This window comes from Anopheles marshallii, chromosome X (genome assembly GCF_943734725.1).
Source record: "Anopheles marshallii chromosome X, idAnoMarsDA_429_01, whole genome shotgun sequence".
Taxonomy (NCBI): domain Eukaryota; kingdom Metazoa; phylum Arthropoda; class Insecta; order Diptera; family Culicidae; genus Anopheles; species Anopheles marshallii.
Window position 1 is genome coordinate 4,582,870 of NC_071325.1, and position 24,147 is coordinate 4,607,016.

The 24,147-nt window shown below is 47.8% G+C and overlaps 5 protein-coding genes across 5 annotated transcripts; 2 read left to right on the forward strand and 3 right to left on the reverse strand.

The window, feature by feature from the left end:
* The first annotated feature begins 1,950 nt into the window (after positions 1-1,950).
* Positions 1,951-4,011, forward strand: LOC128708923 (protein halfway). The gene is made up of 3 exons (XM_053803907.1): positions 1,951-2,999; positions 3,056-3,392; positions 3,469-4,011. Exons 1-3 carry the CDS (start codon positions 1,951-1,953, stop codon positions 4,009-4,011), a joined length of 1,929 nt encoding a protein of 642 aa, XP_053659882.1.
* A 1,328-nt stretch (positions 4,012-5,339) lies between these two features.
* LOC128712436 (uncharacterized) lies at positions 5,340-5,717 on the reverse strand. The gene has a single exon (XM_053807332.1). It carries the CDS (start codon positions 5,712-5,714, stop codon positions 5,340-5,342), a length of 375 nt encoding a protein of 124 aa, XP_053663307.1. The 5' UTR covers positions 5,715-5,717.
* Positions 5,718-12,032: 6,315 nt separating this feature from the next.
* Positions 12,033-16,898, reverse strand: LOC128719694 (phosphoinositide 3-kinase regulatory subunit 4). The gene is made up of 7 exons (XM_053813325.1): positions 16,801-16,898; positions 16,558-16,738; positions 15,446-16,274; positions 13,986-15,388; positions 12,514-13,826; positions 12,372-12,438; positions 12,033-12,230 (listed from the first exon to the last, which is right to left on the reverse strand). The coding sequence occupies exons 1-7, from the start codon at positions 16,896-16,898 to the stop codon at positions 12,033-12,035; spliced, it is 4,089 nt and encodes a 1,362-aa protein (XP_053669300.1).
* Positions 16,899-17,985: 1,087 nt separating this feature from the next.
* On the reverse strand, positions 17,986-18,532 carry LOC128712296 (uncharacterized). Its single transcript, XM_053807195.1, has 2 exons — positions 18,473-18,532; positions 17,986-18,408 (listed from the first exon to the last, which is right to left on the reverse strand). The coding sequence occupies exons 1-2, from the start codon at positions 18,530-18,532 to the stop codon at positions 17,986-17,988; spliced, it is 483 nt and encodes a 160-aa protein (XP_053663170.1).
* Positions 18,533-20,118: 1,586 nt separating this feature from the next.
* LOC128712996 (uncharacterized) lies at positions 20,119-20,563 on the forward strand. Its single transcript, XM_053807864.1, has 2 exons — positions 20,119-20,181; positions 20,255-20,563. Exons 1-2 carry the CDS (start codon positions 20,119-20,121, stop codon positions 20,561-20,563), a joined length of 372 nt encoding a protein of 123 aa, XP_053663839.1.
* Positions 20,564-24,147: the final 3,584 nt, after the last annotated feature.

Sequence of the window (24,147 nt, forward strand, 5' to 3'; positions counted from 1 at the left end):
GCAAAAGACAACACAACAGCAGAAAAAGATACGGCATAAGCAAACATCAACCGAGGCTGGGGTTTTGGAATACTCAAGCTTAGGGTTGGGTCTGGATCGATAAGCAGCCGCGTGCAAAACGGTGTGGTCCTCTTCCCTTGGCGTAAGAGCGGGACCTGGAGCATTCTTACCGCGAAAGTCGTTGCCTTCGGTACGGGTTTTCTATAAGAAAGTCTTTGTAAGCTGCCACCACGATATGCCGTTTCGTTTGTTTCGAACGGTTTGTTGGAGTGTTTTTCCATCGAGTGCATTGTGGTTTTGGTGAAGAAATTTGGTCTAGAAATAGCGTATGATTGTGACGCGAATGTGAGCTCTATTTCGCGATGTAGAAGAGCACATCATCTTGTCTGATGAAAACGTTTATTTCATCTCAGTCGTTCGGTGCACTGCGATAAGGCCTATCAGTTTAAAGATCGTTCATTTTTTTTCTATTGCTTTCTCAGGACTGTCCAACGAGGGCGTACGAATGTGTATAATTTATCACTTTTAATTAAATACAGCATGTTGAAAGGTGTTTCTTAGTGAGGTACGTATTGAAAAGAAACAGTAAAAGTGTGTTATCAAACGTGTAAAACAACGTGAACCTTTTTGTAAGCATTTAATGACCATCCTGGTCCCTTTGACACCCCTGGGTTAGATTAAAACAAGTGCTGCGTAGAGCGATCTGTCAAATTGGATCAGACAGGTTGTTTTGGTTTTGTGTTTTATGTAAATTCAATTCGCTGCAATCAAACCAATTCAGGCAGGGGATTTGATCAAAAAATAAACACTGAGACTTCAATCAAAGCAACCTGTTTTGCCGATACGACAGAACTCATCTTATCTTTTAAATACATCCGGCAGAAGTAGTAAGTAAAAGAAATGCAAAAGGTAGCTTTGAACAAAGAGAATGTTTCTGTTCGAGAACTCTCTCTATGGCAAACTAATGGTATCGCGTTATCCATTTTTAGCTCGGCCTGTAATATGACATCGTCATTCGTTCCGTTTCGCTCACCTTGTTGCTACTACTTCCGACTGTGATGCAGCATTAGAAAGTATCCGTTTTTTCGGAGCCACTACCGGCAAACGAATTGTTCCCACAGCAACAAACACACGCTTCTCTGCTCTGTTTGTTTTCATCTGTTCATCTGTTTACGGTAAGAAATTGGTGATAAAACGGTACTATAATCGTTTTGCGATTGGTAGTAAAATTAGCATCAGTTAGCGCGCGTGCAGATGCGACAAATTGGCACGCGACAACGCGTCGATTTGGCTTTTTCACGCTCACTAGTGCAGCGCTAATTGCAGGATAAATAAAGGTGTGCATTGAACCCTTTTTTTATATTGCCTGAACGATCGTAATTTACTACTAGTAATGGCAAACAGACGAAAACGATAATGGTGTCAGTCGGCAGTTATTATACAACTAACCGTTATTAGCAAGGAACGTGTTATTTATTATTTTATTAGCTACAACGGTCCGGTTATAGGGCCACGCAATAAAACTTCGAGGTGTACGCAAACAGTTTTTCTCCCCGAGAATATGACACTTTTATAATAATGGTGGGAAACGTTCCCACTTACGTTAATCTATGAATTCATGCATCCCTCTTTATATTAATCTGAGAATCATAAACTAGGATAGTTACTGGTGAAACTAATTTTGTTCAATTGACCTAATCAATCGAATTGCTAGTAGTACTCTGGTTATTTTATCGGCACATATATTTTTAGTTCTGAATCCTCAGTGATTTATAGACCTTTGAGGATTTTTTAATCTTAAACGCTTCAATATAACAAGTTTTGGAATGAGATTTTTGGCTTTTGTTGAACTTTAAAAGTTGTGAACTGAAAAGTTAGTCCAGCTTACGTTAAAATGGTATGAATAGAATTTGGTTTTAATTATCCTTTTAACCATTTTAGACACCTGTGATGGGATACATGCGAAGAAATGTCGCCCTTTTGCTGGTTGTGCTAGGTGGTATCGTTCCAGAATGGGCACTGCTTGTTGCAGGCCGCATTGTCGGTGATAATGTTGCTGGTTCAAATGTGTTGTACACCGATATACCTCCACTACTGTCCCAGATAGCTGACCAGACGACTCCGATGCATACGGCCGTTGGTGAGCCACCAATTCCCGTCGGTATTCGCGAAGGTGCGACAGGTGTTTCGAAACCTACCAATCTGCCCAATGTCGACAACCAACCGGGAAGTGACGGCAATGGAGCTACAGAACCATCTGCTACGGTACCGATGGCATCCAGTAGCTCACCGGTCTCATCTTCCGTACCGATCGGTGGGTCTGGTGTGACCGTGGCCTCAAGCGGAGGATCAACTACTAGCACCAGTACGATCGCGGCTACGACCTCATCCACCGTGCCACAGACCACAACGTCCAGTACGTCGAGTACGATCACGACCCAAACGTCCACTACGACTACTTCCACTAGCGCACCGAACGCTGTTGGTGTTCCCCCAGCCACCTCCACATCAAGTAATTCGCGTACCGTTCCAGCCACACCACCGATTGAATGCTATCACGCGCAACCCGAACTCTGCGCGGAAAGAAGGAGTGGCGATTGTGAGTGTAGTATCGATCCACTCGTACCGGCCGCCCTGTACTGTTGCAACGTAACCGACATTAACAAAGCGATCGGGTGTGTTACGAACGCACCGGAAACGGCCAGCTGGAAGTATCTCCATATGCGCAATGTGACCGTGCGCGAGCTGGCACTGAATGTGTCGAATCGGTACATCAAGACGCTACTATCGCTCGCCATTACCGACGGTACGATACAACGCATCAGCACATCGTTTGCGCGGTTCTCATCGCCCGTCTGCCTTAATGTGTCCAACAACAACATTAGCGAGATTGAGCCACGCGCCTTTCGCGAATTGCGTAACCTCACCATGCTCGATCTATCGTACAACAATCTGTCCACCATACCGTCCACGAACGGAAAGTTCCGGCTCGATATACGGTAGGTTTGTCCGGTTTGCTAGTTGTCCGTCTTAGCTAATTTTTCCCATCCCACAGTGGTAACGTTGGGATGCTGTGCAAATCGTTGCTGGAATCGCTTAAAAGTGGTGTCAAGTTTAAGGATCCGGAATCAACCTTCTGCCTAACGAATCGCACCTTCAACTGGTTTAACTCGACGGACAGTTTGCCGCTGCATCAGCTCGAAACGATCCAGCGCGTGCAGGATGAATGTCCGGAAAACTGTACTTGTGAACTGGACCGGTTAAACTTCGATCTGAATAATACGGAGCGTAAAACGATCACCACGCGTGTCGCCTGTACCGGGCTCGGGCTGACCAAGTTCCCCGATCGACTACCGGCCGGTACGGTAACGCTCAACATCTCCAACAACAATGTAAATTACTGCGTTCCTTGTAAGATATTAACGTTTTTTTGTGAGTTTTTCTAACCATTTCACCACTCCACCGTAGATAACCAGCCTGGAGGCGTTAAATACACCGCCGTACCAGTCACTGCTCCGTTTGCACGCGGACGACAACCAAATCAGCTCGCTGAGCGATCTGGAGGGTATGGATTTTATCTCCCGCTTCACGCTCTTCTCGATCCGGCGCAACAAGCTAAAGACCGTCCAATCGTACATCTTCACCAAATCGCTCGATCTTGGTTCATACATCTTCCTCGAGGGTAACCCGATGACGTGCGACTGTAACGCGGCGAAGGGGTTCAAAAATTGGCTGCTCAGCCGCAAGGCACAGGTACCCGACCACGAGAACATCTTCTGCGAGGGCAACACCAACCTGCCGCAGCTGGTGACGATACAGGAGAGCAAACTGTGCCAGTCCCAGCACGACTGGACCGACTACATCTACTACCTGATAACGACCGAGATACTGCTGCTGATGGCCCTCGTCTGCAAGGTGTCGTACGACTACTGGGTGTTTAAGACCGCCGGCTATCTGCCGTGGCCGGCCAACAAAATGCCCAAGTTGCCGTGCGATTGTTTGTGCGAGTAAGGTCAACCGGCCGAACACGATGAAGAGAAATCTGGTCGAATGTCTTCGCCGATGTGGTGTAAAAACTCTCTTTCTAATGTTTCTCTCATCAACTGTGATAAAGAAAACAAACAAGACGGGGTTTTCTGTGGGCGATGCCTTTATATACCCTTTCCCCCCTCTTTGCTACGCCTATTTGCGATATTAGAATGCATCGTAGAAAGTTTTTTAAAACTATACATCCGTCTTTAAACGAAATAAATTAACTCGATGTATTCTCATTTCAAGTATAACTAAAGTTTAGCTAAGCTTAAGTGATATTGCACGTGCCTTTTCTCATTTGACCGAAGGATGCGAAAATATAGAACAAACAAATAAGCGACTTTATGTGTGTGTTTCTGTGTTTAATAGAGATGCACCTGTTTTTGCACTGGAGAACATCGCTCTAGTACCTGGAATTCAAACGTACGATGAGTAAAAACTCTACATAAACTCGATCTTGAGGTGATCAAATGATGATCACATTATCGAAAGGAACGTCGCAACACAAGCCAAGTTTTATATCCTGAGGGTTTTCTAAACACCTCGTCTAATCTGGTAATAAAAATCTTCGTGGCCTTGAGGAAGGGGACCTATCCAAGAGCCTACCCTGAAGATGCTGTGGCCCAGAGCTTTTTTCACCTTTTACCAGCTCTTGCTACTGTTTGTATATGTTTTTATAGGATATCGGTAAGCCTGAATCTTAAGTTTTTCATTAAATTTGTACGGGTTTTTAGCTCCAACAGGTCTACCCTACTCTCAAAAACTCTCGAAGATTGAAATGATTGTCGGTAACATTCGTAATGCACCGCCTTTATTTGGTCGCCATTTGCATTCGCCGTACGCCGTACTATCTGTTGCAAAACAATAACGCTAACTCTTTTTCTTTCAGTGTTCTAGTTTCTTATCGCTTTGTTGAAACGTACAGGGTTTAAACCCTCGGAACGACGTTTTCTTTCAAATTTTACGTTTCATTCTAAAGTTACTTTGTATTCCTCTGAAACATAAAGTTCAGTAACAGCTGCCTCTGTTTATTGCAAAGATTTTTAAAATGGAAGCAGCAAAAGATTCGCACACTTCATTCGCACAAGTGTAGCAGTTAAAATGCTTCATCCTTTAACGACATCTTGCGGTTTCGAGTTGGGCGGTTTTGTGGGGGAGGCGTAAGTACATCTAGCTTTGTTTACCATGCTTCCGCAGGCAAACTTGGTTCATCCAGGCTTTATAAACTATCTTATCTAATCGTAAATCATATTACTTTCTTCCTTATCGCTCTTCGGGCGCCATCCCCAAACTCCTATTCTAACGCACTAGTATGGGCAGAATGGTGCCGCTGGGTATGGTGCCCTCCCGGGCAGGGCGTACGGTGCCGGGTTCACCACCCGGCAGATGTCCTTGTAGTCGCGTCCTTTCGCCTGCCGCTTGTGGCCGGAGGTGGCGGTCGCACGGTGATGACCACCGAACCCGGTGCCGGTACTGCTGCTACCACCGCCTCCACCATAGTAACCGTACTGGTTGCCACCGTAACCGCCGCCGGAGTAGGTCGGTTGATAGGCGGCAAACCCGAACAGCTTGTCGAGCATCACCGGTGACGATTGGCAGGGTGTGGGCCACTGCAGTAGTGTCACCAGTACGGCCAGCATGGCCATCACCACCAACCTCCTGACTGAGGTGACCGTGTACATTGTGTGGATATAGACGTAGTTCCGACCTTCCGATTAACACTAGCAGCGGCACCGTACGGAGGCTTGTCAGTTACGGTTACACACCCTTGGTTCACGACCGTTGTCGATGGAAGGCAGTACAACTCACACACCTGTGCACGACGACGAATTGCTATATCGTATTGTTTTTTTTTCCTCTTAAATCACAGCCGCACGCTAAACATCCGAGCAAAGTTTTGTTTTTATATTTTTTGCGGTTGATCTGGCGGTTGATCGTCAAAACGAGCAGAAAACACAGAAGCCGTAAAAAACTCGAAGGGCGCTTAATTTGAAATCGCTTTGATTGCAGTACGAACACACAAACGGCAGCGGCACGGGATGGTGAATGTGTAGTAAAACTGATTTTCACACCTTGTTTTTGACCGCTTTCGTCACACAGCAAATCGTTCTGAATGCAGCGTCGGGTAGCTTGGGTTCACAGTCTACCGCAGTTTGTTCTTCTAATCGCACGAACTATAGACGTTACTCTGCACGAATGCACCGTACTGGCGGTGAGCTTTTATAGGGATGTGATGATCAGGTGGATGCCTCTCTCTATCACAACACAAACACGCTCGCTCTCCCTCTCTCCGCGGCTGGCTGGTTGGTGGTGCGGTGCTCTCGCTTACGCTCGCAGCAGAATTTGGAGACCGCGCGGTGGAGAATCCCGGCACGATCCTTTTGGGGCACCGAGCTCGCGCACGCTTGACCAGTGAGGTGCGTCACAGCATCAGACGTTGCTCTTGTTTCTTGCGTGTCGTGACGATTTGCGGTCGCAATGACCTTGAGCCGCGAACAGTGCAGTGACCAGGGAGTTACCCGACGCACTTCCCCAGAGGTACGTCACCGCCACACCCGGTGCAGAGACGCCGTTAGGGTCAGGTTATTTTTTTTTTATTAATTCTATCCTTCTCATACTGGTTCTATCTCATCTCTGCGGCATGCCATTTTCGCTTTGTTTTTAATCCTCCAGTCAGCTGTTCTCTAGAGCACGGCTCTCTTCGACTTCTGGGATGCAGAGCCACACCTGCATCGACCTGTCCCGGAAGTTGTATTCTTCACTTCCGCACTCCTCGATCAGGTTCTATCTCTTCACCATTGAGGTGAGGATTCTTGAACACAAGTTCACCCACACGTCTGTGTTTTTGATACGCGTTCGAAGCTACCGCAGCCAAGATGGTTTGATTCCGGAGCCGCTACACACACAAAATACCCGCGAGCGAGCGTACCTTAATCCATCAACGCAATCGGCAGAAATAAAGGGTTCCGTGCCAAACCAGCCACCAACCGAAACTGGCACTGGCCCCGCAAGCTGGTTCACGAGGAAATGGCGTGTCGGCAAACAGGGACGCGGTGGGAGACCGCACGGACCCAAGACCAGTGTAAACACATCCACACACACACACACAGAGTGGCATGAGGAAATGCACCGTTGGTTGCATCGCACACACGGCGGGGGGCCCGTACGCGCGGAATGCCATTTCATTCGTTCGCCATAATGTGCCCCCCCTTTGCTGGAACCCCACCGTTTGTTGCTCTTGGGTTTGCCATTTTCCTTTTTTTGTTGTCCGGATAGCTTTTTCTTCCAGTTCCAGCACACTAATGGCGTTTGTTTGTAAAAAGGGTTTCTGGTGTTGCGGATCAGACTGGAGAAGGAAAGGCAGTTTTTGGCGATACCTTCGGCGACTTCTTCGATGTGGCAGAGTTTTTAAGATGTAACACCCCGGACAATGTGAGATCTTAGTGGAAGCTATGCTCTTAGCAATCGGTAAGGTGAATATAGGAGAATGTACTGCCTTACAAAGATTCCTCCAAGCACACCTGCCTATCATCTCACTGGAACAGGTGCGTTGATAGTGCCGTCAGGTACTTTTATGAGGTTACACCTCAACTTTTGTGTGACTTCTCAACTCGACTCATCAGGAGAAGTAGATTGTCCAGTTGAGATTTGGACCCAGATCTAGCGTGTTGATGAGTTGTGCAGTGTGGAATTACTGAAGGATATCTGAGATATTCCAAGATCTCTACGTGACCTCTACTTGTAGGAATGATTCTACTTGTAGGAATGAATTACTGAAGGATATCTGAGATATTCCAAGATCTCTCCGAGACCTCTACTTGTAGGAATGATTCATACTTAAATGCATCTTCCTTCTTCTCTCGTAAGAAGTACATTTTCCGGATGAGATTGGGACCCAGATCTAGCGTGTTGATGAGTCGTGTATTGTGGAATTACTGAAGGATATCTGGGATATTCCAAGATCTCTACGTGACCTCTACTTGTAGGAATGATTTATACTTAAATAAATCTTTCAACTGCTAGAATTCTTAATTTCAAACTCCCAATATCTGGAGGGAATGTCCATTCTTGTTGTGAGTCTATTGAATTGCTCCACCCTTGAAACTATTGCTAAGACAGCAAGCCGAGCACAACACGGGTGATTGTAACTGGCGTTGAAAACAACAAATCCGAACAACATAAACATCACACACACACACACACAAAAACATAAACAACAAAACACATAAAGTCCACCATGAAGATGGTTTGTTGATGGACGAGGAGAGTGATAAGCAGACGGTAATGTTCAACAACCTGCCCTTGAAACCGTTGCATCTCGGCTCTCCGCCGGAAATGATAACACGCGGCCCGAAGCAAAAGAGAAAGGGATTCCACACACGCCAACAGTGTTCGGTGTTCTTCCCCCACCGGGGGGAAATCTTTCCAACCGGAACAGGCGATAAACACAGGCGGTGCATGGTTCGCGGGCCGCGGTCCAGTTGTGGGAACTCGGAAAGGACCCCCCCCCCCCCCTCCCCCCTCTGGCACTAAACATCCGAAAAATGAGTCGCATTGCACGCACGCTGTTACCGCGTTTTGGTCACGCTATTTTGCTGATGACTTCCGAGTGGTGCTTATGTTTTGCCGTTTTCAAACCACTTCCAGAGAGTTCCAGGGAGCACTGAGTGACCGGTCCTTGACTTTTGCTACCAGCGGTTAATAAATAAAACAATCGCACCGAATAACAGATCACGGATCACAGATACTGCTCTCCATCGCCGTTGGACGGTTGAACGTACGACCAGCTGTTTCACGGTCACCGTTTTCGGTGCGCATCACCCTCTGACCTGCTGATAGTGCGATGCTGCGACATGTCAAGAAGTGGCGTCCCAAGTAATGCCCCATCATGCCCACAGTGCGGTCGCTGAAGGCAGCTCCGTAAGCGTTCAGCATTACCAGCGCGGGCCCCGAGCGATTTTCCTTTCGCCCTTTTCGGTACCGGGCGGGTCTAAAAATAGCGTAACCGGCGCGAAGGAGGGCCACGGTGAGGCTAAACTAGTATATCGCCTATGCCACCGTACCCGGGCTGCCGATGCCCAAGCGAAAGGGCGCACTCGCACGTGCACGAATCATTGTGAGCGTGTATTAACAAAAAAAAAAAAAAACGAGGAGGAAAAAAAACGAAGAATAAATAAATCAAAACGGAAACCGGTTCGCAATTCGTTAGCTAATGCTCATGCGTTCCCCGTAACGTGGATCAGGCTTTATGGTTAGGTCGTCCCGCACGGTGTCTACGATACCGGTGCTACCGGTCACAGCCGAGTCGGTACGAGCCCCTCGGGGGTTGCATTGTAAAACCGCATTAAAGCCCGCCGCGTAACGTACATTCTAATAGTGCCTACCACATCGTGCCGACTCCCGACACGCGAGGTGGTTCTTGGGTGCGTCTTGTCTTAATGGCGGAGGTCACCATATTCCAGCATCTACTGCACGGCTTTTTTTTTTTTTGGGAAGATCTAAGTCAGCGTCAGACGAGCCCGGTGCAGGAACGTGGTCCTTCGACCGTCGCAACTAGACCAACGGACTCCATCGAGGTTATGGTAATAAGCGGTGGAAGAAGACGAAAAAAAAAGGCGAACACACACATCACAACAAAGGTACCGCACCAGTGGGCGAGAAAAACCAGAACCTGGTAATGCACACCTAAACCTCGCCTCGCCCATAACCGAGGGAGCGCAAAGTAAATCCCTTCATTAAAGCCCAACGGTGACGGAGGGCGTTACGTTCATAATTACCGATCTCCTTTTCGGGCTAACGACACACTATGTAGGGGCCATTTTTATTACACCGGGCTGCGACAGTTGCGGGGTGGCACCAGACGCGCCAACCGCGTGCAGCGTAAGATGAGATCGCAGGCAACTGCTAACGATCGGCATTTACGCGCCAGCACCAGTAATTAATGGGGCTTGGGAGATTTGGGAAAGGTGCCACACGCGCACGGTTCTAGGACGGTATCAGGTGGTGCGTGGCTGAGACTTGACATCTGCACAGGGTGATCTTTGGAGGAGCGTGATAAGTGCGAGTGTTCTCGCGCCATCTCAGACGCCATTAGATCGGCCCAGGTCGGTCAAGGTTGTGTCAACAGCGGAAGAGTTGCCCAAGCAAAAACCGATGCATCGGCACCGAGGTGTGTGTTGATTGGCATGCGCAATCAAGCACATGTCGCGAAGAACCTCAAGACACACGTACCTTGGGTAGTTCCCGGGACGCGCCAGAATAGGGAATCTTACAATCCTAAAATCCCCGTGTCTGCCGGACATTCCCGGCACATAACGCGGCCCGTCAGAACCAGACCATTATGATTCACGACCTGTAGCCGCACGCTGCCTAACGGCCTATAAATTCTGCCGCGGCAAAGAGTAGAATCCCCCCCCCCCCCCCCCGGCCCGTTCTTTGCAAAGACAATTCTACACGCCACCGGGTCCGGATGACAGGAAGGCAACATGAAATGCCCTTCTCTGTGATCTCGGATGCGCACGGAGGTGTGGGGTATGGGTTGTGACGCAACACGCGACAGCGAAAGGCACGCGTCCGCTGCATACTGATTGATTGGGTAATAACATATCCCGCCGTATGCGCACCGTCTTGAATTGTTAATCGTACCACAGAACCGTGAGCGTGAAGATGATGGGAATGTTTGCAAATATTCTTGTTTACTGTTTCATCGGTAGCATAGCGTTGGGTACCACCGCCTGTTTTGTCTACTGTGTAGCATGATTTGCCCAGTTTCTTGGCTAGCAAATCTATCCGAAGTTGGTTCGTTTAAACTTTTTCGTATGCTTGAGAAGCATAAAGCTAATCCAGATCCTCATCACACCGATTTTGTCTTATCGAAGACCCTTCTACCATTAATTTCGCACCGACTCTTCTCATCTCATGTCTGTGATATTATTCTTGAGGAAATTTTCAGACAACAAAAGTCTTCTCACAAAATCCTTATGCACTAGCGATGCGTGATTCATCGCAATAAGAGCAAAGATGGGTTTCATTTTTAATAGACATAGCCTATAACACGATAGCAGAATATAGCAAAACAAACAGCTTACGGCTGTTTTCTAATCACAAAAGCAAAACAATTACTCGTACGCGGAATAATAATGTATAATGGTTCGTGCAGAACCTAAGCTGAGGACAGGATGCACCCACACAATAAGGCTCGAAATTGTTCGCGTTAGCGATTTGTACACAACAACAAATAAAATCGCCAACACAAACAAAATGCAATGCTATTGGTTTGTGGTGCATCCGAGATAACATGATCTGTTTCGTAATAATGAATAACTATCGGGAGATATACACTCAGAAGCTCGAATCAAGGAGAAAGTGCCCCCGATATTCAATTAGGGGTGGTTTCGAACTGTACACACAACATAAGTTGACAACTTTATAACCATATCTTTAAATTGCTTTGGTGCAAGATAAAAAAAAATAAACCAAAAAATAAAGCAAAACGATTTCCATAAATCTAAGTGCGAATTATGCCAGATTTTGCCCGTTGAAGGGAACATCTTCATAGAACATCAGATTAGCTCGTTATGCGAAAAAAACAAACTTGTTAGCAAGAGAGCTCAATATCTAGGAGAAGGAAAGGTATCACAACTAATGTGAATTGTATGATAGTTTAAGCTATCCGTATAAGCAATACGGTTTGGTTATCCTTATTGAATGAAAAAAAGTACATTGAAGTAACTTCGACAATAGTCGATACATTGAATTGAAGTCTCAGTTATATGTTTCCGAGCCTTCAACAAAACTACAGAGAATAAACAAACTTTTTCGAACACGCTGAGCCGTATATCTCCCTTTTCACGGTTTCTGCTAGTTTAACCACGATGGTGAGCCACAGAAGGGCTCAAAATAGATAATCAAAAAAACAAAAGCAAAAGAAATATCAAAAATATAACTAATACTCCCCTGTAAAACGGCATTCGGATGCGCGGCTGTCGTGACGGTTTTACTTACTTCCAGATTTTGATCACTCCATCCCGGCTGCTGGATGCGACGAACGTTTGCTTTGCCGTGCGGCACATAAGCAGATCGCTGATAACGTCATTGTGACCGTGGGCCGGCATTTCCGGCCCAACGCGATGATCGTCATCCGCACGGGTTCCACGCTCACCGGGCCCGGTGCCGGTGCTGGCACCAGTGCCAATGTTGCTACCGCCGGTTTGCGTGTTGCTATTGTTACCGGCAGTACCACTGCTACCAGTATTATTACTATTGTTGCTATTGTTGCTGTTGGTATTGGTATTATTGTTATTTAGCGGCACATTGCTGTTGTTGTTATTGCAGTGTATTTCCGAAATTACTTTGGTACCATCGATTAGTCGGGATCTGTGGGAGTAGAAGATGCAGGCCAGGTTAAGGCGTAATGCGATTTTTGGGAGGAAAATAAAACATAGTAATACTCACTCGTACGTAACGTTGAGTGGTGCGTAATCCCGTGCTGATGGTACGACAAGTGCACAGTTTTCGATGCTAACCGGATCCCAGTAGCGCAACCGTTGATCGGTACCGCCGGTCAGCAGGAACGGATTGCCATCGTTAATACCGGGCAGCAGCGCACAGACCGAGTGCGACGAAGCGTTGCTGTTTGAGAGCGGTGGGCTTGAGCTGGCCCAGTAGGCCTGCTGCCGGTGGCCGGTTTCAATGTTCCACACGTACACCTCACTGTTGCCCTGCGAGGCCGACACCAGCCAGGAAGATTCCGTCGGATGATGCGAAACGCGTCGTATGCGGGCATCGTGCGGGTGTTTAATCTCTGCAATCGGGAGCTGAAAGCGTAGGTCCCAGCAGACGTGCCGTCCACTGCTCGTACCGACCGTCAGCCACGAGCTGGACGGATCGATACAGAACGTGGTGATGACGCCACTGCGTAGATCGCTCTGCAGACGCCACGCGTAGTCCGGCATGCGAATATCCCAACCGACAAGCGCGCCGTACAGTGTCGCGTACACAATCACACTCTGAGCGCCCTGGTCGAGGGGATGCATCTCCACCACTGGACCATCGTCCGGTCCAATCTCACCGGTTGATGCGGTGGTCGTGGTCGAATAGCGTGTATCCGCCTCAAAATGGCGGGCCTGCTGCAGTGCCATCTTGCTCGAGTTGGTGTCTATCTTGAGCAGCAACAGCGTACCGTCCTTGCCTGCCACCGCTAGGGACTGTCCAGCATCACATGCGGCCACCGCATGCAGGGGTGTGTTGGCATGATACGACTGTCTCGACCGATTCACCGACTGCTGGCCATCGAGCTTGTTGCAGTCCCACAGCCGTACCGTCCCATCGATCGAGGCACTCGCAAACAGTGAGCCGGTGTGGGGTTTCAGCGCTGCCATCCGGCTAACGGCGGCCTTATGTTCGGCCAGATGGGCAACAAGCGTACCGGTGAGGTGCCAACCTGGCGGCAGTGGTGGCATCGCTTGGTTCGATTCGCGTAATTCCCGCTGCCGCTGGTAGGTGGCGAACCGGGTTCGTAACTTCGCTACCAACGCTTCCATTTCCAACCGACAGTCGGACATTCGCTCCTGGTAGCCGGTCGTTCGCTCGGGAAGGCTGTATTCCACCAGGCTGGAGGTGGGTGTGGAATGGTGCACGGTTGGCGGGAGAGCGGAGGCTACGGCGGCCATTGGTACGGATGCGCCGGTTGCGGCTACCGTCGGGGCTGGTATTACCGTACCTGCCATGGTGAGTTCGCTAGCAGTCGGTGATGTCGGTGAGGGCGAATGCGAATCAATCGCACTGAGCATATGCTGCCAGTCTTGGGCACTGTCCGATTCGCTTTTGCGTGATGTACGTCCACCACCGGGCGGTTTAGTAAGGTCACCACCGAGTAGCCCGGGTGTTAGCCCATCCATACCACCACTGCCTCCGCCCGTACCGTGCCTTACCGATGGTCCCTTCGTAAGGGCAATCGTCGATTCGGTCGCAAGCTGTACCTCGCCCATCACGTCCGGGTAGTATTCGAGCACGATCCGTCCGGACGGTTGGTGCGAGTGCCGGATCTCTGCCAGCTTGTAGTGGTGCAGTTTCATCAGATGGGCACGCATCGCCAGCAGCTGCTCCTCGATCTGTTCCGTCAAACCTTCCGTGGTGAGGCGGCGCAGTAGCTGCTGTATGGCCGGTGCCATCTGCCCATCGTTGCTCGGTGTCTGCACCGGTTGGGCCGGTTCCGATTCGGTCGTGCGCTTGCGATTCCTTGCCATCTTTCGCTCGCAAAGCACACCGACCAGTGGCGTAATGTCGGGCCCGTACCGCAGCACCGCGTCGTAGATGTTGCGCGGTATCGGTGGCAGCAAGCAGTCGAGCAGCAGCTCCGGACAGGTGATTTCAATGAGCGGAAAACGCAGATGAGCCGCTATCGCGGGTCGCACCTTGCACTGTACATCGATTGCAGTAAGGATGCGGGCGGCGGTCGCAATCAGTTCGACCACCTCGTGCCGGATCCAGAGATTCGGATGGGCGAGATAGCACGCACACTCGTCGATAAACTCGATCGTGCCCTGCTTCTGGATCAAACCGAGCTCGATCAGCACCGTGGTGGCATGGATTGCCTTTGCAATGACGAACTCCTCCGGATCGGTGAGACCTTGCTGGAGCAGTGGCAGCAGCATCGGTGCACAGTGCCACCCAACGTACGACGCGACACCGACGATGCAGTCGAAAAATGCTCCACGCAAATTCCGATCTTCCTTATCGTTCAGGAACGTGATCATGTGCGACAGGATGACATCGTTCGCTTTCTGCCGACCGAAGAACACGCACAGCTGCGTAATTCCGGACGTCATAAGGGTTTGCTTCACGGCTGACTGTGGGTCGGTTAGCAGTGACAGTACCGTATGGTGTAACATCTCGTGCAACGCACTGAGCTCGGTCTCGTAATGCGGCGGTGGCATGTTTTCCGAGGTGCAGCTTTGCTGTGACTGCTCGAGAAAGCTAACCGCGGTGTCGGCCAGTGTGGCAATGTTTCTTGCGTACGTCATGCGCACGAACGTGGAGCAGTCGGTGGCGAGCGAGGCGATTGCGGGCAATATGTATTCAGGAAATACGTTCGCATCGCTTCGGGGCAGCTTGCGCACCATACGCAGACAGCGTGTGAGTGTGTTGAGTGAACAGACACGCACCCGGGGTGCCGCATCCTGGGCGAGGTGCAGTATGTAGGGCAGAATGCGATCGAGGATCGTTTCCGAGGTGGTGTTTTCGGCGAGGGCTTGCAGGATTTCAAGCGACAGCAGCTTCGATCGGCAAAAGCTTAACCCGCGGATGCAGGACGTCACGACACTCGTGATCAGTATCAACCCATCGTCGTCGGATGCTTCATGGCTCGTAGCGGCCGTTCGCGATAGACCACTGCCCGGCGATAATCGATCACGTTCCGATGCTTCTAGCTCTGGCTCGACTGTTTGTTCGCGTTCGTTTCCGGTGAGAATTTTTATAATCTGCCCAATATCACTGTGCAGGCGGGAAACTTTCTCATCGGCCGGCACCACCGGCACGGTGGAAAACATCTGCAGATACGACTGGAGAAATGAGTAGAAATATTCCGGAAAAAGCTTACCACGGTCCTGGTCCAGGTACAGTTCGGCTGATTTTCGTTCGCGCGCGTCTAAGCTAAGCATCGATTCGACCAGCTCCCGCAAACGTTCGTTCTCGATTCCGTCCAGATGTTTCTGCACCAGATCCACCTCACCGCGGCGGTAGGCGAGCAGCTGAGAAAATTCAAACGGTGCCGTGCCTTCGGTCCACAGCTCCAGCAGTGCACAACCGGCAGAAAAGATATCCATCTCGGGCAGCAGCTGTCCGGCATAGTACTGCCCGTCACCGACCAGTGGTCCATCCTTTGGCTGTATCGATTCACCGCTCGACGAGCGGACAAAACGTTCCGGTGCGATGTAGCACGTACGCCTGCGGCTCGTATCGAAGAAGTAGCTATAGTCGGCTGGATTGTCTTCCGGCAGGTAGGTTGGTTTGAACGAGGCAAAGTCCGACAGCAGCACCCAGTTCCATGAGGTGATCAGTATGTTTTCCAGCTTGATGTCGCCGTGGCAAATTTTTTGTTTGTGGCACTGGTGCAACGCGCACAAAATTTGAAACGTGATCCACTTCTTTTCGATCAGCGTTAGGAACGGGCGGGTCGATACGCGATCGTACAGACTGTGCTTCACGTACTGCCGCACGATAAGGCACGATTTTTCCATCGTCTGTGTGTGAGAGGGGAAAAACGGGACGCTGATTAAAGGTAGGGACCAATTGTTGTTGTGCTTAAAGGATCTTCATAGTTCAAAGTGGTTAATCTTAATAGTTAAATGATTTTTTAAAGATTTATGTATTTTTAAGAAATCATGAATATAAGTATTATATGTTTAGCTTCTGAAAATAGAATTCCTTGGAGATTTATGAAAATTTACAATAGATTCAGTGTCATTCATTCGGATTCGCTAGCTGGTGCAGTATATAGATAATAAGCAAGCAAAATAGATTTACCAGCACTTTCTGGAATGGTAAACAGTTGACTGCGTTAGCGAGATGCTTCTTGATGTACTCGATACGGTCGAGGTGTTGTTCCAGTGGTAAGGATGGATCGTGCCGCACAAACACCTTCACCACCGCTGGACCTTCATCAACCTTCACCTTGGCCACCTTCATAAATCGTGTGCTGCCCATGCTGTAACGTAATTGTAGTGAGATTAACAATTTTCACCAGAAACGGAACGGTTTAGAAATTACCTTTTCTCAAACTGCAGCTCAAACTCGAACGTCCCCGTGAGGTAATGTTCCACGGGGAAGATTTGTGATGGTGCTAGTGCCACCAGCTGATTGCCCATCGTGACGCCTGTGTTTCGCTACCGAATAGTTCAATCACCACGCTGCGACGCAGCTACGAAAGTTTATTGAATTGTTGAAGGTTGAATGATGCACCCGGTGGCCTAATTTTGATTCACCGTTCTACCCCCCTTGTAATAACCCCTTTCTTTCTCTCTGCAATGCTGAGTCAGTGCATCCGACGCGGACACACTTTTTCTATTTGCTTTTTTCTCACTTTCTTACCGCACACTGCAGAGGGGTTTGCTAACAGCACACCGTTCGGGGGGCGTGATAAACGGGCGGCTAACATTGGCTTTGAATGCTGTTTTTTTTTTTTAACTTAACATTATTGCACTTTTTGTTTCTTACACGGTATAAATGTTTGTTTTAGGTTGCGAAAGGAAATACGCACTGCGTGCACATTGTATTACCAGCTTGTTGTTGTTATGCAGCTGGCACGAGCAACCGTTATGAAGTTTCGCGGCAGCTTGCCAATTGGTTTTAACTTAACATAATTGCACTTTAAATTTCATAGACAATTTTAATGAATGTTTTAGGAGACAAAAGAAAATGCACCCTGCTAATGCGTGTCCATTGTGTTATCGGCTTGTTGTTTTGTTGTTGTTGCTGCTGGCACGAGTTTTGACGTTTCGTGGTAGTTTGACATTTGAAGGTGCCTAGCGATGGAACGCATGGGCACACGGGATGTGTGATTCGAATTGAATTTCGTAACGAATTTTGCAACCGTTAGAAAAACAGAACATTATGAGTAATCTCTTTTCGGATGATATTAAAAACCCGAAAAAAAACCTCTGATTCTAAGGGCATACTTGTTCATATTCTGATTACTTTCTACGACAATTTTATTTTTTTTTCAATAATTTAGAAACTCTGGGACAAAAATGTGAAAAATTATAGACAAAATTTAGTATATTTTAAGCTTTCGACAGTGGGTTATTGATTTTAATATCTTTCGTATTGAACATATTGAATACTAGTCTATTAATTACTGCTTGATGCAGTGCAATAAATATTGTCGACTAGATTGCAATTGTTCTTTTTTTATGGCTGTTTCAGTTGAGTGATTCTTCGTCCATCTTTCCATCTCTAGTAACCAAGTTGTGCCAAAAGTTCCTGCTCCTCCGGGGATAGCTCAAACTGCTCGTTGTTCGCATCGGCCATAGCCTGCAGCTGGGCCTGCAGTTCTTGCGTCTCCTGCGTGCAGAGACGCCGTTGCGTCATGGCACAGTTGCGGTACTCCCGCAGCAGATGGGTTTCCCATAAAAAGTCCGCACAGTTGTCCAGCTCTGACTGGCAACGGACGTACAGTGCTACCACCATTGGTTGAAATTCGGCAGGTGTATCTTCCGGAAAGGCGCGGGCGAATGCGGTTGCCAGCAATTGGTTCTGCTGGTCCACGGTACGCTGCTCCAAATTTACGGGACCGGCACCACCACCACCACCGGTTGAAGGTCGGCCCGCGTTCGGGTTTCCACCAACGGCACCTCCTGCCAGGGCCGATCCGTCGGGCTAAAGGAAGAGAGTATGTTAGAACGGTATCCCGTCAGCCGATGGGCGATGTCAGACAACTTACCTGTTGGGCAACCGCTAGGGCGAACGCCATGATGGCAAAAATGGCCAGGGAGCTATTCATTATGTCACGCAGAGTGTTTGGTGAGGTATGTGCAGCGGTACCTCACAGACCGGTGATACATATACCCGGACCGAGTTGTTTATCAGATGCCATGGAAAGTGCCCGTTTAGCCCTCGGTTGTATGCCGAGAGCGTTAGAATGTTTGCGGGCGCATTATCGCTGACGGTTACCGGGGCGATACTTCCGCACCGTTCCGTTTGTTGCCGTCTTTCACGGTGTTGATTATTTGATGAGCTGTTGCTACGTTGTCAGTGGGAGTTTTTTTTTTGTCCCACAGATCACCTGTATCTAAGCCGCTGCAGTCGATTAGTGATAAATGAAAGGGACACACTAAGCATTAGGTCGTCTGTCAACAGGAACAGTGCTGCTCTTGTTTGGATATGCGTGCTAAAATATTTATCCGGACATGCTACGAGAATAATATGTGCACATCATAAGCTGAAGAAGTCAAGCATCTGTTTGACTACAATAATAGAAAAGAAATTCGCTTTTCTTGAGGAATATAGACCATCATGTCCAGTTTTATTTCAAATATGTTTGATAGCCCTTAAACTTTCTGCTTGGTAAGAGATATTCTAAGGCACCTAAAAGATTTTAAAAACTTTATAGTAGTGTACTTTATAGAGAGCTGTAGTCTACTGATATAATTAGCAGGTTAACATTTCACTTACAAGACGTCCAAATCAAAAGTTGAAGGTAAGGTGTATTTCTTTTGTGCCATAAACCGCGTACCGACAAAGTTTAAATCATGACGATAATTAATACAACAGATAGCGATAACACCGCAGGCAATTTCTCCCAAAGAGCGACAACCGCCCCAATGTGGACCAAGTGTTGGGACGGTCACATGGAGTGGACCGTGATACTTGGGTGCATAAGGGTGGAGTTACTATCGGTTGCGGAAGAATTCTTCCCATTGCTTAATGTTCCCTTTTCACATCCGCATACACACACTCCCCACCTTGTCTATGAGATTCGTACAATGGCACGTGTGACAGTGGACTTTCGGAGGCACTGACGCGTCATTCCTAGTGTAAACCGGTTGGAAAGACTAGCCCCACCTGAATTAGGTGGCGGGCGCGATATGAGGTGTGTGTAGAGCGGCGTAAAGATGGGATGACAAAAACCACTATATAAACGAGCAGTAAAGAAGTCGAGGCGTTTAATTAAGTTTTTGCTCGCCCCGCGGAAACTATCTCGGAACTTCTGTCGGATCTTAATTCGCTTACTTTAGATATCGTGTAACTCACGCTTCGGTTCCGTTCCCCCCCCCCCCCCGAGAGACCACCCACGCTTGGCAGTTGGTGAGTAAGCTCGCGGCGGACACCAAACACACACACATACCGCGCTGTACTGCAGCCGGCCAAAGGCGAAAAGAACAGTGCATGGTGCGAGATAACGAAAACTAGCGGAAGCGTGAGCTTACGGGATCTGGGGTGCGGGTTTTTAAAAGTGCTAGTAAAGTTTAGTAAACAGCGGTGTGACAGCGGGATACCTGTCATCAGCACACAGCGTAAAGTTTGAAGTACGAAAGCACCTAGCGCGGGGGCCAATAGTGCAGCCTTGCTGCTCAGGAAAGGAACAAAATGTTGGGCAAAACGATCCTCTCCCTAGCTGTCATTTTTGTGGCAGTTTGGGCCACTGCAAAGGTATGACTCCCTCATTCCGACACTTCCTAATTGTTTGCGATCAGCAACTGACGTTAGAGTACACCGTTTACAGGCGCAGGCACCGAGCGTTGCCGAAGGCGGGGCCGAACAAACGTTGGAGGAACAGGCAGCACAACATAAGGCGACGGTATTGCTGGTGCTTGCCAACCGGTCCACCAGTCTGCCGGCGGAAAGTGCACCGGCAGTCGCGGCCGTGCTGGAGGAGGCTAACCAGCAGTTGGATGCGTGTGCTGCCAGTTTGGAGACGCACCAGCAGATCTGGCAGTACAAAATGTGTGGATCGGCTGTACTGCAGCAGGGACTGGCGGCGCTGTCTGCGCTGCAGGCTACTAATGGATCGGCCCCGAGTGGGACCTTTTAACGCCCCCCAGCATAGTTAAGGGGTACGAGTTAAGGTGTTGGGTTTTTGGGATGAAAATAAAGGTGTTTTGAAGACTCTTCCGTATTTTTACCCGACTCTACCTTTCTTATCTTATATATGAAGTCTCTATGGACAGGAATTCGTCCAGGGTCTCCCATATCTGTAATAAGGTAGCATTACAGGTTCCTCTCACTCGTTTGCACAAGCTTTTTCTTACTAATCTTAGGTAATTATGGCGTGTAGGTAAATATCGAGCGTTGACGATACGATTATTACAGCAGTATGTGTGAGCCTGACATCCCTGACATCATCATGGTGAAGAATCTGGAGGGCATCAGAACTTCAGAGATCCAGTAATTCCATAAGATCCAAGAGTCTTGTAGTTGAAGGTTAGGGTGGATCGATAGAGTACTTGGTAGGAACACCTGTTCCACACGGCAGAACTGGTACATAATCCCATCCGGACCGTTCTCCTGTAGCTTCTGAATTGTGCTGACTTTCCTGACTGAGGTATAATTAAGCTCAGTAAATCAGAAATAGCAGCATAGCCTTAGAAGATCGTTACGCCAATAATCAGAAGTTGTAGGTTGTTTGAAAGAATTCTTAGAAGGTAAATTGTACCTTCGCTCCATTACAGTGGCGGTGGCAGTGAGGTGCTGATGTAGGATATTGGTACCTCAAGAGACGATATGGCATATGGGTCACAAAAACTGCACGACCCCCAGCAGCATCGCCTTGTAAAGTTACAGTACGCTCATAAACTCCTACAGGCAACCATTCTTTTGTGCTCTTCTTCAGGGGGAACTTTGTTCTCTGGTGGGCAAAAGAAAGTGCCACCATTTTGTCGACGTGAACGAATCAATCATCGCGCCTCAGCTGGTCATTCTGGCAGCTATAATTCTTACGCAAAACCCCCTCGGAAATGCTCCGAACCTGCTGCTGGTGTGTGCTGTGATGGTTTTTTTTCCCCCCGTACCGTGGATGCGTGCACACAACGAGGCTGAAATATATGACCTAACTTTAATTGTACGTTACATTGTACTGTCTGTGATCGCTTCGCACAACAGGCTCCAGTGGCCTATGGTTAAAGCTTTGCTACATTTTTCATGTTTTTTTTTCTCTTCCTGTTGGTACATTTATGCTTCATATTTACCGCTGTGTGGCAGCTTGATTTGATGTGTTTCTACCTTGTTGTGCCGTTACCCAAATGCTTTGGGCGACTGGAACAGCAGGTTGCAATGAACAATATTTATATAAACTGCCTGCAAGGGTTGGCATCTGTTTTGATGAACTTCGGCAATGTTTCATGCGGAAAAATGGATGTGAAAAATCGTCGACGGCAGTAATCATAAACTGCCTTTCGATTTTTCATCCTCTCACTGCCCACCAACAAACACCCGTGGATCCGGTGGAAGAGCTAGCCAATGTCCAGCCGCGATTGAGAATTGATTAACCTCCCGGTACACCTTGAAGGTGTTCGACAAAGCCCTATTTCAGCCTGGAATCACGCAGCGCCATACCTCTGAAGGTGTTTACCGGTGTGCTTCACAAAACGAATTACCAAACTAAAACTGATTGAGCGAGTCGTTGAGTGAAACATTTGTTACAAAAATTACTTCCCAGCCGTGGGACTGTTTGAGGTATTGTACGTTCCGAAACCATTGGACGCCATTGTTTGCCTTACTGTTGCGATGTTGTTGTTTTTTTTTGCTTTATTGCGGTTATTTCTAAAGGCATTCATTCACTGGGTGCGCTTGGTGCGTTTGATTGCCTTCCTGGGGTGCCCTTTTTCGGGCGCATTCATTCCTTCATTCATGTGCTTGGTGAAATTTCTTCCACCCACAAAAGCAAAGGATGCCATTTGTTTAGCGCACAAATTGGACATCCCAAGCCGTGTGTAATATTTATCTTTGTAGAAAAAACTTCCAGGATGGAAAAAAATAGGACGAGAAGGAAACATCAGTGTCAGTTTTAATAACGCTGCTGCTACTGCTTACTTGCGTTCGCCCTCCCATTGTTGGTTATCTGGAAAAGTGAACGAACTAAAAATTTTATATGACGTCGCCATCACGGGGGCATCCCGTAAGAATAGAAAAAAAAGCAACAAGATACACACGTGCAGAGTAATTGTGTGCATCAGCGTGTAAAGCAATTCGCTTTACGATTTGACATTGCGAACAGTGTGTTTGCCATCCACCATAACAATGGGGGCCTTTAATTTCTGAAGGATATAGGAATAAAAAAAAAGACCTCACAGGACATAAATGTCATAAAGCTTGCGTACACTGGTCAAACACTAGTTCCATCGGAATGGAACTCGCTGGGAAGTAAGGGCTCGGTTTGGGAGGAGATAATGGTGGCAATGCCGGGAAAGCAAACAGTGCAACATTTTCCAACAAAAAAAAAAAAAGGAAAAGTCCCGAAAGTCGAAAGCTACTTCGCTTCACGGACCAGTAGGAATTTTTTGGGATGCGCATCTAATGCGGTGCAAACGCTTCCCCGTTGCCCGCAAGGCTTTGTCATCTACCGGCCCCATCATGGCTTGCTTGTTTTGTGAGGAATTTCAGCGAATTATCCAACATTTTTGCGCTACACCACACACGAATGGGGACCGGGAATTTTGCTATCCCGACACGTTACGGTTCGGAGTGGAGCATGTTTCTTTCGACCCCTAAATTGTGGTTTGCCCAGCATAAACGTTCAGCTAATATTCTTATGTTTTTCAAGTACCATTCAAACAATTGATCGTGATGAATATCCTCGCTAAAAGCTATTTTGTTGAAGTTAAGGTATTAATGGTTAAAATAAATCACAAATTACTAATATAAATAGCACTACGGATAGCTGTATTACTAGAATTTTGACAGCCCCATTCGAGAGTAAGATGCTCAGAAGGAGTTTTAACCCTTAAGAGTGGAAGGATAATGAAGGAGTTGCTAAAATGACGAGCTCTATGAGCTGTCGTACAGCGGATTGCCAGTTTCCGGTGGGTTGGTCATGTCATGAGAATGAGACCAGACAACCCAGCTTGAATACATGAGCGGTTTAGAGAACTCCTCCATCAGGTCAAGACCGCGAAGTAAGTAAGTAAGTAAATGACCTCTTGTTGATACCTCTCGCATAGCTTATATCTACTGTATCTAGTACAGCCATAACTCCTTCAAGCGTTACACTAACCTGTGAATCAGAACTCAGATATTAATATTGATGACCTTGAGACTAAGAGTACCAATTAGCGTTAGAAAAATTTGTATAACTCCTCCTAGTGTATCAGAAATAAGATCCTGATGTTGGTGATCTCAGGGCTGTGTAGACCAACTAGAGTTCGTCAAACTTGTTTCAATATTTGAACTATTAATTTGACAAAAAAATACAACAACTGGTCTATTTTTTGACTGTTGGGAATGGATCTGTTCATGACAATGTCCTTCTTGTCCAATCCTTTCCAATGTCCAATTCTTGAACACTTTCCAATATAGTGTTGATAGTGTTCCAATCAGTGTTGATAGTTCTAAGAATCAACACTGAACATATTAGCGGAGAACTTAAAATTGGTGACGACTTTAAGGGGATGTCTATTACCT